The sequence below is a fragment of the Callorhinus ursinus genome, unplaced genomic scaffold (genome assembly GCF_003265705.2).
Source record: "Callorhinus ursinus isolate GAN/ISIS: 27379988/994484 unplaced genomic scaffold, GSC_fseal_2.0 scaffold10, whole genome shotgun sequence".
In the NCBI taxonomy this organism is placed as follows: domain Eukaryota; kingdom Metazoa; phylum Chordata; class Mammalia; order Carnivora; family Otariidae; genus Callorhinus; species Callorhinus ursinus.
In genome coordinates this window covers 65,472,169-65,491,645 of record NW_027397072.1, presented here as the reverse complement: position 1 = coordinate 65,491,645, position 19,477 = coordinate 65,472,169, and the positions used below count along the sequence as shown (strand labels likewise).

Below are 19,477 nucleotides of genomic sequence, written 5' to 3'. Positions count from 1 at the left end.
AGCCTTTATAGAGACTGTAGTTCAGGTGAGAATCTGATAATTTTTGAACTGGTAAACAAAGTTATCACCTTTCCCTTCTTAGCATTATGCATTTGTTTACATTCTAGTAGGTGAAGAGACATGTAAATAGTTAACGTCAATAGAACATAGCAAATGCTAAGATACATGAGGTTATGTAGGATATGTGTGAAGATACATAAAAGTGAAAAATACAAGGAAAAAGAGAAGGAACCTTGAAGCATTGAGGGGAGGCTTTTGAATGTCTGAGGAGAGTCACCAAAGATAATTGGAAGTTTTATAAAGAAGTATGTTCAGGAGAACTGGATGCAGTTTGATTTTGATGAAGAATGTGATGGGTGCTGGAGAGTAGAGGAAGAGGAGTTGAGGGGCAGGTTAGTAGATGTGTGAATCTGAATGCCAGAGGAAAGCAGGGGTAGAGACAGTGGATTAGGATTTAGCAGTCACTTCAATGGGTGGATATTTAAACCAAGGGAGAGAATGTATATGTGATAACACTGGAGCTGGGAGAGGCCAATATTTAAGGAGTGGGCAGAGAAGAAGCCATTGCGGGAAGCTGAGAAGAAACAGATGATTAAGTGGGAAACAGATGAATGGCTAGCAGTATCCATTAGAGTAGCAAGCAAGGCTGAAGGAGCCTGGAACTGAAAAATGCCCTCTGGAGTTAGCAGTATGGATGTCATTGGTGGCTTTTTTCAGGGCAACTTCAGTAGGGTAATGGGAACAGAAGATAGAAAAGGGTGACTAGGAAGTGAGAATTCAGAGACTGTGTTTATAGGCTGTGTTTTAAGAACCCTGGGTGGGAAGGAGAAGAGCGAGGGGGCAACATCTATAGGGAGGCAAGTTGACTATGTAGGAGGTAGATGGGTATTTGATGGAAGAAGATTCTAGAGGAGATGGAAGGAAGAGTACAGGTGGTGAACTGGCCTTGATTGACAGAAGTGAAACCTCATCTTTGGAAAACTCAAGGGAGAAGGTAAAAAGGAGGACACATGAACCTAAATTTGTAGGGGGTGAGTGGGAAGTTCAGGTAATTCATATCTGTTGGCCTCAGTGGTTTCGGAAGGGAAGGAGGTGAGGTCACCTACTGAAAAAGAAGGGTCCAAACTGAAAGGATGTCCAGACTGAACTCACCTTCCTCTCAACACTGGCTCCTTCTTCCCTATCTTAATAAATGGCACCACCACCATTTACTGTTGCTCAAGACAGAAACTTATTTTTGGAAGTTACCTTTAGTGCTTCCTTTCCCTCCACCTCTCCATAGCAAATGACTCATCAAGTCATCTAGTTCTTTCTATATCTTCATAAATCTGTCCACTGTTTTTGGACTCACTGCTACCACCATAGTACCCCATTTTCTTGAACTACTAACTGGTCTCTTCTATTCTTGTCCCACTCCAAACCAGGCTCTGCAGTGTAGCCAGGCATCATTTTTTAACATGAAAATCTGATAGCAACTCCTCTACCTGAAACCTTAATATGATCTTTAAGGCATTCTGTGATCTAGGCTCTGCTCATCTCACCAGGCTCCCCTCAAGCCACTCCACTGGCAGCACTTGGGACTTTCAGACCAACTGGACTGCTTTTTATTCTTTCCATTTTCTAGTCTTTAACTGTTAGTCTTCAGCTTAAGTCCACTTCTTTCAGAAGCTTCCAGACCACTCCTATCTTCTTAGCGGTTGACTTGGTAGGCACTCATGAGCACTTGTAACTCCCTATTGTAACATTCAGCATACTTGTGAGCACTTGCTCTGTGTCTTGACCATGAGCTCCACTGGGGCAGGAATTGGCTTAGTTTTATTCACTGTTGTGTCTCCAGGACCCAGCATGGTGCTTGCCGCTTGAAGGTAATAGTAGTACCTTGAAGGCACTAGCTGAATTAATTCATTCATTTAAAAATATTTTTTTGAGCACCTGCTAGGTGCCAGGTATATTCCTTGTGCTGAGTATAGAAGAGTGAACCAACAGGTAAAGTCTGCTCTCCTTACACCCACACTGTAGACCACACACATAGACCAATGACTACTATGCAAAGTGGTGATAAGGGCTATGAAGAAAATAGGCTCAATAAGCCATAGATACTGGGTGGCATGGATGGGGAGGATGGTATTCTACCTTCAATTTTATGTACTACTTCTTTACAGTATGTCCACTTTTCTAAGGAAGAGGGTTTTCTCAGTATTCTCCAAAAAGGAATATAAATAAAATTCTATATTCTACGGATCCTTCAAAGATCAGGTCCAGTATCATGACCATCAAGAAACATTCTTTAACTGTTCCAGCCAACATTAATTCTTTGATGTCTTGGACCATGGAATTAAACATAAATTGCTCCTTTCCCACCCCTCATAGATGTTAACTTTTGCCACACATAATATTTAAAGCTCTTTAAAATAAGGAAGTATGTATTACATGCACCTGGCATGGGGCTGAGCATACAGTGGGTGCTTAATTAAGGCCTGATGATTGATTTCTACACATCAAATGCTCTCTGCACAAGTGGATTTTCAGTAGAAAAATTTTGTAGGATTTAATCCAAGTACTTCTTGAATTATGTGATAAGAAATAATCTTAAAATGACTTTTTATTTCAAATAGTTTTTGTTTCAAATAACTTAATATTTAACTCTGGGATTAGCAAAATTGCCAATGTTTTATATCATTCATGGAAAAAAAAGATTTTACTTGAGAAAAACACTGTGAGAATTTATATTTGAAAATATCAAGTCGATAAATGCACTGATATGAATCATAAAACTTTTATGGTGCTATGTTTATTGCAAGGAAAATAACATGCTGGAACTTTGCTTAACCGTTTGTTGATTTTACTAGAAATTTTACTTTCTTAAATAATAGCTAAAAGTTCAAAGTGGAAAACTATTTTTAAAAAAGATTTTGAGATGAACTTATTTTATTGCCATGGGTTACAAATAATGTTGTTTGTTTGGACTAGAATTATTAAATTGGTATTATCTGAACCGTGTGAAATTCATTTAAAGTAAACTTCTTACAAATATCTAGTATATCTCAAATTTAAAGCATCAAATGTTAAAGAAGTTTATTCTTAGCTATTAGAAAAAAAGAACAGTAATAAATTTTGGGTTGGATTTTTCTCTTCAGAAGTTGGTCATGAGAAATTAATCATTTCTAATTTACTGGCAAAGAAGCAGAATCACATAATTCTGGAGTTGGAAGGGAACTTAATATATCAAAGAACGGGATAAACATGTAAACATTAAAAATCTGTAAACTTTACCACAAGAATGAATTTCCCAATTTACTTTTCATGTTCTTAAAATGAAATATTGACTTTAAAATTTGATTAAAAATGAAGAGTGCCCAAAGGAGTTTTGAGAAAATTGTAACTGGATGAATAACATACTTAGCATGAAACAGTTACCGGAACCCTGCAAACGGCTTGGTGGGGTGCCATCATTTGCACATGAAGTGGTGAGCCGTATTTAAAATATGTCAGAATTTTCACCTAAAATGAACTTGCTGAGATGTTGTCTGGGGCCTGGAAGGCTGAGGCACTGGAGTCAGGGAGATCTGCTTGGAAGCCCTTGGAAGGATGAGGGGGTACGAAGAGCCAGTTTAAAGGAAGAGAGGCAGGGGCACATGGAAGCAAAGATATCCATCAAGAAAGAAATGGCAGAATTCAGAGAAAGATTTCATATAGGCATGAAATAAATGGAAAACACAAAGGTGACCTCACATTATCTGCCTAAATTTTGCAAGAAGGGTACAACTACTGGCACATTTGGTGCAGGGGGTTGGGGTCATTGCTCACGGCCTTCCAGTTTTCAATTTTGGTGTGAATGTAAATAATCTTGCAGATGTAACAACAAGGAATTTATGGTTTTTGAAAAGCTCTCCAGAAATTATTTTTTCTATGTACAATTAAATAACTATCACTAACTGGTGGTATCTATTTGGAGTATGTGTGTATGTGTGCATTGACTTGTGTTCTGCTGGTCACACACAACTCCATTAGAGTCTTCAACTTGGTATCTGAGTGACTTTAGAGAAGCTACTAAATCTGAGTCTCACTGTTCTGTAAAAAGGGAGATGAAATATTTAGTATCTATCTGACAGTGTTACCAAGAGGATTAAATGAGATAATGCACACAGGAAGACCTTACACAATGCTTGCACATAAAAACTCCTTAAATGTTAGCTTTCTTTCCAAGTGAATACTGCAAAACCCCAGCAAACTTGCACCTGTCCCAACAGCTACAGCTGCCCTCAGGGTACTACTTACTCTTAGGTAGAACTCTCCATTTTCATTTCCAGATTTAATCCGAAAAGTATTGATGGTGTTGGCATAAATGGTTGTGGCCTGTATCTGGAAGATGTCTGATGGCACAGACCTATCGGATCGGATGCTCATGTACTTGTAGACTATAGACTGGGGAAGTTCCCGGCACACCGCACTTGAGACTGGGCAAACACATCGGCTGCAGAAAAAACCAAAAGTATTTCCCAGTTTAGCGTGGGAAGACCAGAAGGTTCTCACTTTCAAAAGCTCTGATTTTTCTTACTTCTCTGATGTTAGAACATAGGGATCTTGACAAGGATTTCGTGGGTAACAACGGAAGCCGCCATGATAATTCCAACACATTTCATCTTCCCGACATTCATTTGTGGTCTCACACTCATTTATATCTGTAAACACATAGGGTCAAAGAATTTACCGATCTAAGTAAATCATATAACACTTCATAGCTTCACTTCTTGTGCTGTGCTTCCTCTGGACAGTGTAACCCACTGTCCAGAGCATCAAGTCTCCACCCTCATGCCTTGCTTACCAAAACCGCACCGCTAGGCTTTACCTCTCTTGGAAGCTCTTGAGTCAGTCAAATGCCCTCTCCGTTCGTTTTGCTTGCTGCTTTTCCAGCCTAGAAGGCTGGGAAAAATCCCATCTAACCAGCACACTTCAAGGCCAAACTAAGATGCCTCTTCCTTCCTGCAGCCTTCTAACCCTCCAGGCAGAATTTATTCTGCTTCTAATCTTCCAGTGTATTATCCATCTCTTATTTAGTTCCATTTTATTTTATAATTACTATTGCCATATCTATATTCTTAACTAAATTACAATCTCCCTGAGGGCAAGAATTGGTGTCTTTCACTTTTATATAAGCACAGTCAATGGCTAACGTTTGGCTTTGAATTCAACAGATGAACAAACAATAGGTGCTTGATAAAAATATCATAAAATGACACATACTAATCTGTCTGGAATGACTCAGCTACATCTGTCCTCAATTAAATGCAATGAACTCAGGTCCTACTCAGCCTTGTGTCTAAAAGCACATTAAACTTAGCCCAGATCCCCATACAACCTGAATCTATCTGGATGTGTTCCACCTTGGGTGGCATAGCTATTTGGAGACTGTGTGGAAGAAGGGGAATTAAAGCAGGGGCTGTGATGAGAGGCAAGCTAGGAAAAGGCAGTGTGAGGAAGCCAGAAGGGCAGAGAGTCCCAGAAAAAGAGTACTGTGAGAAGGCGAGGCTGGACAAGGACTGGTTTTGGATTTGGGAATTAGGAGCCTCCAGATGACATCTGAGAGAACACTTCCACTAGAGAGCCATTATATTTACTACTAGAACAACAACAATGAAAATTCTATTAATATTCACATCCCTAGCTATGTCTACCTCCCTTTACATTTGAATAATGATTTCGATTTTATCCATTATAAGCCTTTTCTGAATCCTTCTGCCTCATAACCAGACACTTTCATTCATTAATTTACCCCTTCCATAAGTAATTTACTGAATCCCTGCTACAAGCCAGAAATGGGTGAGTTGCTGGGGTTTAATCTATTTTTCCTATCAGAATTCTCACACCCCATGTTCTTTGGGGGGGCTTTATTGCTCTCTGCTTTGCATTACTGAAATCTGCATGTTTGTCTTAACCCCTCTATTAGCTTATAAACCCCATTAGAGCAGGACTATAGTATTCATCTTTATATCCCTTTATCACCTAGCATTAATGCACTCAGGGGCACCTGGCTTTTAAGAAATATTAAAATGAACTAAGTTGCTCTTCACACAAATCATGTAGACATAGATGAGAAAGATATTATCTCTACTTGACTTGGAGGAAAAACAAATAAAGGTTAAGTAAGCGGCTCAAGTTCATACAGGTAGTGACAGGCATGTTTACACTGTAAGGCACTACACATCCTCTAAATGAGAATAATTCCATGCCTTGTCCTTGGAGGTAAAAAATTTTCTTTTAGCTTCCAAACTGGTCAAAGCTATCTGGAACCCAAGGGGAGACGGGAAAGTTTCCAAGAGTTTCCAAGAGTCAGTTATACAAAGTATCTTCTTTTGGACTGGCTATGGCTAAAGAAAGAATTTAGATCCCTTGGAAGAAATCATAATTGACTTGTCCTTTCAATATTCTTCACTTCTCTGAAAAATAAAGATGCTATTAGCTACAAGGAGAACTAAGACTGGTTTGTTATATGGATACCAAAAATGGCAAAAGGAAACTTTATGTAATAATTTCATTTATTACTTCCATTAACTTAGAGCCTAGCATAATCAATATCTTAATCATTCCGGAATGTTTTTCAGGAATTATTAATAGTATTAAAATATTTGATGAATGTGTGTCTGTGTGTATATGTATTCTCTCTCTGTCTCTGTTTCTCTGTCTGTCTCCTCTGTGGCCTCCTCCACCCCACCCAAACACACAACAGAGTTTTCATTTTTGCAAGGTTGTGGAAATGAGAACAGTTATTTCATCCTCAAAATAAACCTTTTGGGTCAAGGTAAGAATCCATACTCTTTTGGTTTTACTTTAGTCTATAGATGAGGTTGGGAAGAGATGATTTTAATGGAGAAAACCAATTGCTTTGTACCTTAAAAGAACGTTAAGTCTCTCTCATAAAAAATGTTTTGGCTTAACCAAACATTCTGGAGCTGCATATCTTCAAGATATAACACTCATGAATCCCTTATTTGCAATTCCAGTATATTTTTCACCTTTAATTGTAACAGATATGTTTCCATACACATAGAGTAGGCAGGTAAGATTCCACTGTATGTTAATTTACTTCTGTCCTTTGCTGAGTACCAAATCCATTTATGATCAAAAACACATAGACATTTATTTGAAGGACTCTAGGGAAATTGGTTAAGATATCCCACTGGCTAACATCTTCCTTCCTCCATGTAATATTCATGTTAAAAGTCTCAGGCTTCAGAAAGTAAAACCATCAGAATGCAATGTTTTTCCACAATTAACATTAGAGCCTCTAGGAACTTGGAAAGGGGTATAAAGGTGTTCATTGTGCAATGAATGGCATTCTGATTACGCTCATACTTAGTGGTTGGAGTCTAGTTGAATGATCATATGCATCCTATAAAATCCCAGGTCCTGGGTGTTCCTCTGAGTTAATATTCTCCTGTAAAATCATGATATAGACTGCAAATCCCTAGTGTCTCCTTTCCTTGATTTTTTTCCTTTCTTAAAAGATTTTACTGCCCTTGTATGTCCTTTCTTAGTTCTGATTAAAGAGGACTATCTCGGACAGATTTGCTACTAGTCACTTACATCGCTAAGTAAATTTTATGAAAACATCTTGGATTGTAAGCCTTTTTAGTTTACAAATAATTTTTATGTGTGTCATCTCATTTCATGCTCACAACTCCCTTTTCCAAATGAGAAAGCTGAGGCTTGGAGACGTTTGATAATCTGTTCAAGACTGTACAGAGAGAAGGCAGTACAGCTAGGACTCAAACAAATTTTCTGTCTTCAAGTTCAGTCATTTTTTCCCCACTCCTTCACTACTTTATGTAAACTTTGTCTATACTAGCTTTTCTAGGATTATCTATACTTATGGTTTCTATCTGAGCAGACTTTTCCCTGTTAAAGAAATTTGAAACTACATGTACCATTGGAGGTGTGTAGGTATGAAGATCACCTGAGTTTATTTTAAAACTGGACCCTAGGATATTAGCTATTTTGGGATCAATGGGTTTTTTTGCTGAAGAATTCAAGCACATTTTAATACACATGGGGCTGATTTTATCAGCACCTAAATTACTGCCCAATTCATAATCTTGGTGTTTTAGAGGATATGAGACTGGTTTAAGGTTTGCCTAACCCACATATTAAGTTTATTCTTGAGACTCAAACTCATGGCGAAATATTTTAATAATTGAATCTTTTGGGGCAGGTGATTAGAAGATGTATATCATAGAGATTATGTAGGCTATATAGAAGAGATATCATTATTTTATTAAAATTATTTATATCTTAAGAAAGAAAAACAATTACTTTAAGTTTTAAAAAAGTCAGTGTTAACTGAATAATACCCTTTTAATGAGATGTGCATATTGCATGATGAACAAGGGAAAAAAGAGCTCAGATTTTATTCAAGAGGGAAAAAATGAAAGTCTATGGTAGAGGATCCTGTAACTTTCTCCCTGCTATTTTTCTGGTTAAAAATGAACACTTAACAGATATGAAAACAATAAACTCACCCTGACAGGTTCTACTTCTCACCACTTGGTATCCCTGGGGGCACATACACGAGAATTTCCCAGGTTCATTGACACATTGATATTGACACAGGTAGCTTGAGGTTCTGCATTCATCAATGTCTGTTGAATCAGACAAGAGCAGGGACACAGAGTTGAAAAACTTTCAGGTCACTGCTTCGGTAATATTTTTAAAGGTAAAGTAAGAGAGTAAAAATGGTGCAAACTCTAAAACAGAAATATAATACTTTGTAAGAAGCTCAGGGGAACATTCTACAATATCAGCTCATTTCCTCTAGAACTTCACCACACAAAGAGTTTTTCTTACCATCAGTTTACCTCAATCATTGCTGAGAGTTTGGTGAATCTCAGACCTAACCATACCGACTGAGCAGACTGAATGAACTGGGAATTCAGGGGAAGAATGTTTTGCATTTCTCAATGATGATGTCCTTATAGTTTGCTCAGAAGGGCAGGGGCAGCTCTCCAGAGCCAGCCCCTTTTGGTTTTGAGCATAGTGGCATGATATGAGGTCTCTCTGGGTGGGTTATGACCTTTGTGGCCCCAAGTAAAGCTGGGAGGCCTCAAGTGTCAATGGCATTCCCCTCAGGATGTCTTATGCCTTCTGAATTGCACAGTGGAACATGCATGGGCAATGGACTCTGAAGGTCATCCTTCCAATTAAATGGCCCTCTTTTTACTCATGTGGAAAGTGAAACCCAGGCAACTTAAGAAATGTGTCCAGTGGAAAGTTACAAATAAATTGAATGCATAACATAAAAAAAAAAAGAAATGTGTCCAAATCACACAGTGGTGGGAAAAAGACTAGAGAACAGGTCTCTTGGTCTATATTCTAATGTTTCTGACATGTGATTAGCTCTCTTCAAAATTTAAATGTGCATACAAGTCACCTGGGATTCTTGTTAAATGCAGCATCTGACTCAGAGGTCTGGTCTGGGGCCTGAGATCTGTATTTCTCCCAAGTAGAGACAAGGAGGTGTCATTGCTGCTGGCCATCAGATCACTTTGGGAAGCAAGACACTAGAACACTCCTTCTAATTATTAGACCCAGTCTTAATCTAATATTTCAGTTATTTTGTTCCTTCTCCTTTCTCTTGATAACATACTAAAAAGCCAATGTCATAATTGAACTTAATTAACTGGATTTTAAAATAGAATTCCCATGGTTAAAAATTTGTTTTCATAAACAGACATAATTGGATAAAGCAACAGCAATTATTCAGACTGAACTGTTATTACAAATTATTGGAAAATATTTTACCTTCACAGTTGAGCCTGTCACTGCTCAGCTCATATCCTTGATTGCACTGACAGATGAATGAACCGAGAATATTGTAGCATTGCTGAGCACATTGATTGCTAGCGTCACATTCATTTATATCTGAGAGGAAACATTATATATATTTATATATCTATGTCTTAAAACATATCCTTGCTCTTTTGTACCTATGCCATTTAATGATAAGTGAATGATTCCCGGGTTGGATTCTTTGCCCTGCAGAAGCTCACTGGAGAACATCCGTTCAGGTTTCATATTTGTTGGAATAACTTCAAACGTCTGTCATGCACTTCTTTTAGAAATACCAGAATATTTCTTTCTGGGAATAACAGTTTTGTGTTTGATGAATTTTTCCAAAAGAATTTAATGATTCTAATAAATATACATTCCAGTATCTATTTTCTTTTATTGTTGTTCAGATGCAAAGTGCCAAGTCCATAAATAATTGATATAAGACATTCATACTGATACGGTCTCTCAGCATGCTGTGGTGAAGATTTATCTGTGCTATTTATTACTTTTTAAATGGGTTCTGTTAAATTCCATTACAATTATAACATAAGCCTTTGAGACCCATACAGAGTTTTGCAATGCTTTAAGGCACTGAAAATATTGTGAAAAGGCATTTTTCCTGCACTAGATTCTTTCCATGTCATGCCAATCTTAAGATTGTGTGCCATGACACTGCATTCTGAAAGGGGAAAAGAAGCATGTAAAAATCAGATGCACTTTCAGTGGAATTTTATGTACTTGAACTTACAGCATTGGCACCTTCAGCATTTATATCACACATTGTTGACTCACTGGTGTGTGTATATCGATTGATCTGTAGTTTTTTGTATCTTTGATACACCCACAGAGAAGAAGTAAAACCAAGGTTAACAAAGTTTTCCATTCACATCTTGATGTGTTTTAAGAAACAGATTAGTTATTGTCTTTTCAGCTTTATGCAGGGAAGATAATGCCAGTTCACTCAAGAGCACAGAAAACTGGAAATACTGCAACATGCCCTGATGTTTGTTTTGAAGACAGAAATCCATCAGTGTGGCAGTTTCCCCAAATCTTACCTACACAGGTATAGTTGTTTGCGGCCAACTGAAACCCAGGACTGCACTGGCAATAAAATGATCCCGGTGTATTCACGCATCTTTGGTGGCAATATGGAGGGATGGTGCATTCATCTATGTCTGGGTTATCAGGCACACAAAGAGAACCACATTATTGACTATCCATAGTTGTTAGCTCTTTAGTTCTCAGCAGAACATTATCTAGAAAACCTAGCTGGAGAAAAATCTCATTTTAAAAGTAATCCTGTCTCTCTTTTTAAATTAGGGTTTATTTTTTTTAAAAATATACTTTGGTTTGCATTCTGCAGTTGAGTGAGATGTTAAAAATAAAGACTCCATAAGGCTGGTTGAGTGGGTTGAGATTTAAAGACCGAAAAGCAATGAAGACTATTTCACATATATATGAGAATATATATGTCAGTTCTGGGATCTAAAAGATTATCTGTAAGGACAGAAGTAAAAAAGGGCTATGGAAGAATCGACTGATGTAACATAAAACTAAGAGAAAGGAGGCGTGGTCTGTTGCTCGGCTGATGACGTTGGCCAAGTCACATAAATGTTTGGCATCTTGGTTTTTTCTTTTGTAAAATGTGGATAGTAATGCTTGCTATGTGTATCTTACGAAGTTTCTGTGAGAACCAAATGAAAGAACACTGTGGAAGGAGTAGGATGCTGAACAAATTACCTCTTGAGAGTACCCTCTGACACTCCGATGAAGTGTTCCAGGCTGTGTTCTTCTCAGATAAATATTTCCCACAATAAAATGGTCAGTTGAGAACTTGCGGGGTAGGATTAATTAACATCTTAGAAGGATAATAAAATTTCATTAACTCTACACTTTGTGACAACTCTAACATGGCGTGTGTAATTTAAAATAACAGTTATGCATGTAAATGTTAAGACTGTAGTGACACTAACTTATGGTAAAAAATGAAAAGAAAACAAGACTTTATACTGAGTTCTTCTGAATAAAACTGTGCGAGGCAGTATGCTCAAGTGGCCTCAGGATAACCTGAGATGAATCTTTGTTCTGGCACTTACTAGCATGGTCTTAACCTCTCAGAGCTTCCATTTCCTCTTCTGTAAGCGATAATACAACAACGTGGTAGACTTGTTGGGAGGATAACATGAAATTATACAGGCAAACTTCCTTGCAAAAAAAACAGGTAAAAGTAAATGGCAGCTATTAATAATAGGCTGCAAGATAGATTTGATTTCACTTGAATATTGAAATAAAAGGTAATGACATTGACATGGCTTTCCACCTCCTTTATTGAGGTGTCTGCTCAAATGCTACCTCAGGGAGGCCATCTCTGTCCATCTATATAAAATGGCTTCTGCTGTCCCATCTGTCCCTTTTTCTGCTTTATATTTCTTTGTAGCCATTGACACTCCTTCACATTGTGAAGGAACATTATGTGTTTATTTGCTTCTTATCTATCTCCCTCACTATAATGCATGGTAAATAAGACCTGTTTCCTCTTCAGGTGAAGGTAGAATATTTTTTGTCTGTTCACTGCTTTGTGCTTAATACCTGGAACAGGGTCTGGCATAGTAGGTACTTGATAAACATTAGTTGAATGAGTGTAGACTTTATACTAATTAAGAGCAATTTTAGCATAGTTCTTCCTAGTACACCATATTATAGCCAGGTGCCCAGTATTCACAGCTAATTTGTATAAATGGTCCCTTCTAATAGCTCCATGAGGGACGTGATTCTGTAAAATGTGTTTGTTCACCATGAAGGCCCAGCACTTAGAACAGTATCTGGTACATAGTCAGCCCTCAGTAAATACTTGATGAATAAACGATGCATGTCTTTGCAACCAGTGAACATCCATTGAATCATTGTTATTTGCAAGCATTGTGTTTGGCACTACAGTTTTATAATGATCATAAATACATACAGTATACCCTGTCTGGACAGCATGGACAAAAGGCATGAGAACATATTATTGCATGGAATGGTAAGATCAACAGTAGAAAGCTGTACAAGGGACAGAAAGAGCCCATTCTACTCAAGGTGTGACCTGCTGACCACTGTTGGTCCATGGACTATTTGGACCAGTCTGCAACAAATAAGTACAGAAATTGAGAAAAATTGAGAATATGTGTTTAGGAATAGCAATTTGTGTTACCACAACATTTTTTAATTGTACTTTATAGTAGTATCAATCTGCAACAGACTAGAAATTTACAAAAAAAAAAAAAGACTCATCAAGGTTTGAGAAGTAGTGACATAGCAGAGGGAGTAACTAATCATGTCTAGGTAAATCATGGAAGACTTCCCACATGAAGTGACCCTGAGCTGGGATTTGGAAACTGAATAGGAGTTTGCCAGGGCTGCATGTTCCTGGTGCTGAAAGAGCTTATGTAGAGGCACTAAAGTGTGACACTGTGTGATGTATGTGGGGAAATGTAACCAGTGAACAAGGCTGAAGTGTAGTATTTTGGGGGGAGAAGGGTGTTGATACAACAGAGCTGGGCAAGGATCTGTTGGAAGAAGACCTTATATGCTCTGTTGATGAATGTGGAGTTGGTTCTGTGGGTGAGGGGAACAGCAGGGAAGCCACATGATTAGATCTGAATTTAAGAATGTTTCCTCCTGCCATATCATATAGGGCTGTAATCATACATTTTATTCCCTTTAATTTTTCCCATAGTAGGTTGACTTAGTTCTTTTTCTGTACCTTTTATACCCTCAATTGTTTATTTTCCTGACTAATCCATCAGGCAAAACTTTGGTGCCTGTGGAGTTTTCCATACAATCTTCTCCTACATCACAGCTTCAGTCACACAAAGCATGGGCCTTCCTCAGAGGCTGGGCACTCACCCCAAAACCTGGGCACAGCCCCGTGGCAGGCAGGACTGGGCCAGGGCCCTTGAGGAGCTCAGTGTTGACATCCTGACATCAACAGTGGACATTCTCAGGTGAAAATTAATGCTAGCTTCCTGTCCCCACATTCTTATCCGCTGTTCCAAAGAGGAAACAAGGACTCTTCACTGATGTATGTTAAAAGGTGGTATGTAAATCACTATCAATATCATATGAACACAACTGACATAGGGAGTCAGTAACAAACTTTTACTCCTAGTGCTGGACCTCATGGCTGAACACAGAACACATTTACTTTTACTGTTTACTTCTCATTTGCCAGTCAGTATCCTCATACTGTATTCTTCTAGTCATTATAAAAAACAGTGCACAGAGCATCTACTTGGCAGGCACTTTTCAGGTCTGGGGAGACAGCAGTGACACAAACCAGACCCGGATCCTACCCTCAGGTAGCTTAAGCAGAGCTCTCAAGTAGAGGCACATGCTGTACTTAGTTTTGCATTCCCAGCACTGCACCCACGTGCAACATAACGAATGTTTAGTACATGTCTCTTAACTCATCACATAATGATAGCACACAGCTATTCCACCCAGGACTTGTCACAGCTCTAAGCACTCCCATACATGAGCTCCTGATTATGTAAGTCATTTGTCTAAAGCCTCAAAGTGAATTAGGGGTAGAGCTGGGATTTGAACCTCACCATGTGTCCTATAAGCTATGCTATTTTATGAACCAGTGAATGAAGGTCACCTCATCAATGTTTTGGTGCTATGGCCCCCAAATAGCTAATTTAAAATTATTTTCTTGGTTGCTTTTGTGGTCCCATTCATACTCCAAATTTTTGCTTTTGCTTAGTCTGACATGTAGCCAACACTTTGATATCCAGAATATGCTCACCCTTTAAGGTTAGCTCTTTCTTGTAAACGTGGAAAATGGATCAGGAGTCAATGAAAGAATAAGCAGTTGTTAGTTATCATTCTCCAAATAAATATGAGTGCTTTGTTTTGAATGACTGAGGTTTAAACAATTAAGAGGTTTAGGACAGGATTTTGCTCACTGCTCTGCTGTACTTACCTACACACTGCTCTCCTCGCTTCTGATACCCTGGAGGGCACTGACAGGCGAAGGAGCCTCGTAAATTGATGCACACTTGGTCGGCTCTACAGTTGTGAGTCCCTGCAGTGCACTCGTCTATGTCTGGTAAAGACATCCAGCACAGAGTTTGAGTTGGTTGTGCAGATGTTACTATTTCCTCCGTTTAAAAAAAAACCCAAAGAAGTATAATTGACACATAAGTGACATTCAGGTGTACAACATAGTGGTTCAACAACTCTATACATTACGTTATACTCACCGCAAGTCTAGCTACCATCTGTCACCATACAATGATACTATTGCAGTACCATTAACTACATTCCCTATGTTGAATTGTCATCATACTTTTTTTTAAAGAAATAAAGGTTTTTACTTTATTCTTAAAACAATACTCTGTAATATTATTATATTAGAAATATTTAAAATGATAAAAGATTTCAAGCGTTCAGAAAATAATTTCATATGTGCCGGTGTGTACCACTCAGATTTAACACATGCTAACATTAACCAGTGCTTGTCTCGGCTCACTTTATTTCCAGAAATGAAACATTTGAGACATAGCTAAAGCCTTACTGTATTCTCATCTCTTTACCCACCCACCTACCACTATCCTGGTAGGTGTGAATCCTTCCCTGAAATGGTTTTATACTTTTATTATACATCCATCCATTAGAATATACAGTGCATCCGTTAGAATATACAGTCCTGTTTTGTGTGTTTTAGTGTAAATAAATTGTATAATACTTCTACCCAATATATTGTATTTGAGATCATTTATGTTGACAAGTCTCTAAAGATCTGTTCAGTAACCAGATATAAATCAAACTTTAATACTGTGGCCTTTTTTTTTTAACTTTAATTGCTGGGGTGCCTGGGTGGCTCAGTTGGTTGAGCATCTGACTCTTGATTTGGCCTCATGTCATGATCTCAGGGTCGTGGGATGGAGCCCTGTGTCAGGCTCCACGTTCAGTGTGAAGTCTGCTTGAGATTCTCTCACCCTCTCTTTTTGCCCCTCCCCACCAGCATACCCCCCCAAATAAATAAATCTTTTTTAAAAAAACCTTTTTGGGGGGCCCCTGGGTGGCTCAATCAGTTAAGCATCTGCCTTCAGCTCAGGTCATGATCCCTGGGTCCTGGGATAGAGCTATATTGGGTTCCCTTAGCTGGGAGCCTCTCTTTCTCTCTCTCTCTCAAATAAATAAATAAAATCTTAAAAAAAAAAAACCTCTTTCATTGCAAATTTCAAAATGCAAAGGATTCAACTTGTTCATACTCCTCTAGGAGAGATAAAACTGGTGTAGTTGAAAATACCTATTTTCCCAAAGCATTTCATTTCAGTTTAAAAAAGATATTTCCCCAAAGCAGTTCTATAATTTGCTAACTGTGCCCTAAGGAGTAGGTAGATTATAGTTTCAGAAAAGTAAAAAATGCTCAGTCATAATATAATGAATCTGTTATAATGAATTTCTTTGGGATCAAAGTGTGATGTGAATTTGTGCATGTGCATTCATATTACAGTAATTTATAAGTAAAATTTAATTTTGCCTTTTCAACATTACCTTTGCATTCAATTAACTCTCTCCCATTATGAAGTTAAATAGGTGAGTTAAGAAGATTATGTGATTTTTGGCATTCTTCAACAACTGAAGTCTAAGCTTTGTTAAAAAATTTTATCGAACTTGGAATTCCTAGATGACAAATTTTGCATAGAAACTGAGAGCCTTAGATCATCACTGTGGTAAACCCAGGGTGGTGCTTTGGAACAAACAGTGGGCTAAAATTCAATACAAAAGATGAGCCATCAGTAATTAGAATGTATTCCTCAATTCCTGCCTTCTCCTAAAAATGCTCAGAGAATGGTTCCTGATGTGTTGCCTTTCAACTCTCTCTATTTCCAGAGAGAGCTGATACACTCACTCTACCAATATAAGAATGTAGGAGGTTCCTGTTGTAAGAGAGTTGTCCTCAGATATTGGCTTTGAACGATAACAGAGATTCTTTCCAAAAGAAAGAAGGAGGGGAGATGAGAAATACTCGAGGGATGTATGGCCGTTTATTGGATAATACCCTATAAAAGCATCTACTTAACAGAATTCTTTGAACCTGGTTTTAAAGTTGTGGTGAACTTTTTGTGTTATTGTTTTTTATTTTTGTTTTGATATCCATCATCATCATCATTATTTTCAAATCAGTGATTCCAACTCTGTCCTCTTAAGGTACTATGCAGAGGTGCCATGGTCTTGCTTTGAAATTATCTGCTCTTTTTTGTGTCTTTTATTATATTCTCATATGCACTTGATGAAAACATTTCTACTGGGGTTTCTTTCAGAGCTTTATGACTCGCTAATGCAGAAATGACAGCAGAATTCCTATTGTTTTTTGTCAAGAGCATCTGCCAACATTTGCAGTGATAACAGCCCTGAGAGATACCGAAATGTGAGACTCAGATGTGGCAAGTTTCCTCAGTACATGCAGGCAGAAGATCAAGGACTGGGGCCGGCTGCTGTATATTCTAAGGGAGGCCTCACCAGTGACTGCGGCTTTTCTTTCTGAGACCTCTCTGCAAACCGCCTCCACCCCATTGCATTCCCGATGTCCTACAATTTCCTTCCTACTTTCTTGTTCACTTCTAAGGCTCTTTGATAAATAGACTAATATTTCTAGTGGACTTAATATATCATTAAATAGGTTTTAAACGTAAAAATTATGCTACCTGGACCTACCCCTTCTTAAGAACCAGGTCCGCTGAACTTCGGAGAAAGATTATTGAGTAAAAATATTAGGTGAGTTAAAATAATTTAATAATTAAAAAAATACCACTGCCCCATGCCACTATATTTTTTTCCTTTCTCTATCAAAACAAACAAACAAACAAACAAACAAAACTGCAATAGGACTCACCGCACTTAACACTGGTGATATTTTTAACACGCTTTGTACATACTTGGACTCACTTTAATTTTTAATTCTTTCGGATGGGAAACTTCCTGAAATTCAGTAAAACACAACTGCATGAAATACCCTTCAAGAAATTATTTCAAAGGAGTTGAATGCATGCTCTGTCATATACCTAGAGCTGGATCTGCTAGGAAATGAACTGACTACATTTTCATTTACAGCTTCTCCAACTCAAGCTGAGATGATTTATCCTCTCCTTCGCTCTTAGCAGTTTATCTAATGCTGAAGAACACATAGACAGATAGGATCTCTTTGAACTATCTTCGATTATACTGTCAATTCATACCATTATTTAAATAATACAATCTTATTATTTTAAAAGTTGTACTTTGAGACCCTGTTATTATTTACTCACAAAACATATGTCATATGAGAAAGTCATGTAAGAATTGTTATGCATTGTTAAACTCTCTTACACTTTTTTCTAAAGGTTTTATTTTTTAAGTAATCTCTACACCCAACATGGGGGGCTCAAATCCACAACCCTGAGATCAAGAGTCGCTCGCCCTACTGACTGAGCCAGCCAGCTGCCTCTATGCTTTTCTTTTCTACTTGTATGCATTTCTATTTGTCTTAAACATCAGAAAGTTAATGTGAGAAGTCACTAAAACATACATCTATGTCAGAGACTCAAAGAATATCCATTCCTATGCTGGTATTTCAGAAGACCTGGTTTCCCAGACTTTTCATTTATGAAAGGCCTCTGTGGTGGGAGTATCTCAAACGGCAAAAGCACTGCTTTATTCATAAGGGAAACGACTCAGGTCAGCCATGATTTTCTTGGTAATCTAGGAAAAAGTACTCTGGGAGAGGAGTTTTTGTTTTGCTTTTAAACTGTCTATAATTTATCCTTGACAGTGAAGCTCACCAGGTTCTTAAGCAATCAGTTAACACATTCCCTGGGCCCTGGCCCCAAACTCTTTGAGGATGGGGTCTATGTCCTACTTTTTTCTGTATTCCTGATGCCTAGCAGAGTGCATGAAACATCATGGGTTTCTGTTTGTTCAATAAATGGGTGAATGAATGATAATTGTTTGCTGGAACCGATGCCTAGAGTTTGAAGGAAGTAGGATCAGTGTTTTATCTTATGGAACTAATCACTTACAAGGAAGGGTGACAGGCAAGATGTGAGAAACAGCAAAACCAGCAAGATGTCAGCACACGGAAACTGTAGGAAAGCAAAGTTGTTGAGAAGTGCAGAAACTAGGAGGCATAAGGCAGCATTGGAGGTGGGTGGCTATAGAAGGATTGCTGGGCCAGGGGAGTTTTGAGCTGCGTTTTGAAGAAGGTGAGGAGGCTATTTCTAGGCGGAAAGTAGGCTCGCATTAGAAAACATCCAATGAAACAAGTGGTCTGCAAGGCAGTTGGAGTCAGCATGGCTGGAGGGGCTGTGTGTGAGGAGCCTGCTGCGGTGCCTGCTTGAAGGTGCTCATAAAGTGGTAGCGCAAATCCTAAGCAAAAATTCAGGGCCTCAAAGTGGGATTGGAATTTGAATTGGACATCACGGGGAGCAGCTCTGAGCTATGTAGACACAGCCTAATGTAAACATAGCCAAAGAACAAAATAATAGAGTGTGCTTCCTAAAATATCACAACACGTAAATCAACTCACATTTCATCATTCTAATGCATCAAGAATAGCTAAGGGCAGTATTTGGTGATTCCCTCATTTTTCAAAAATGTGCCCACACTCTCCCTCCTAGTGATT

General features: G+C 38.2%; 1 protein-coding gene and 1 long non-coding RNA gene across 9 annotated transcripts in view; one reads left to right on the top strand and one right to left on the bottom strand.

Annotated features, from left to right (window-relative positions):
• LOC112821565 (uncharacterized) overlaps positions 1-19,477 on the top strand; it is a 490,026-nt gene that overhangs the window by 219,623 nt on the left and 250,926 nt on the right. Inside the window, exon 6 of one of the 5 annotated variants that reach the window (XR_012379826.1) lies at positions 17,142-17,274. The exons of the other annotated variants lie outside the window; for them this stretch is intronic. This is a non-coding gene — a long non-coding RNA (uncharacterized lncRNA). Of the gene's footprint in view, positions 1-17,141; positions 17,275-19,477 lie in introns of those variants that run through there. 5 annotated transcript variants of the gene reach the window in all.
• EFEMP1 (EGF containing fibulin extracellular matrix protein 1) overlaps positions 1-19,477 on the bottom strand; it is a 59,869-nt gene that overhangs the window by 1,214 nt on the left and 39,178 nt on the right. For 3 of the 4 annotated variants that reach the window (XM_025868806.2, XM_025868805.2, XM_025868804.2), the window contains 6 exons: positions 14,792-14,914; positions 10,881-11,000; positions 9,796-9,915; positions 8,517-8,636; positions 4,559-4,682; positions 4,279-4,474 (listed from right to left, as the gene is read on the bottom strand). In XM_025868806.2, coding sequence (XP_025724591.1) covers positions 4,279-4,474; positions 4,559-4,682; positions 8,517-8,636; positions 9,796-9,915; positions 10,881-11,000; positions 14,792-14,914 — 803 coding nt within the window. The remainder of the gene's footprint in view (positions 1-4,278; positions 4,475-4,558; positions 4,683-8,516; positions 8,637-9,795; positions 9,916-10,880; positions 11,001-14,791; positions 14,915-19,477) is intronic. The other variant, XM_073897693.1, reaches the window with a different exon arrangement.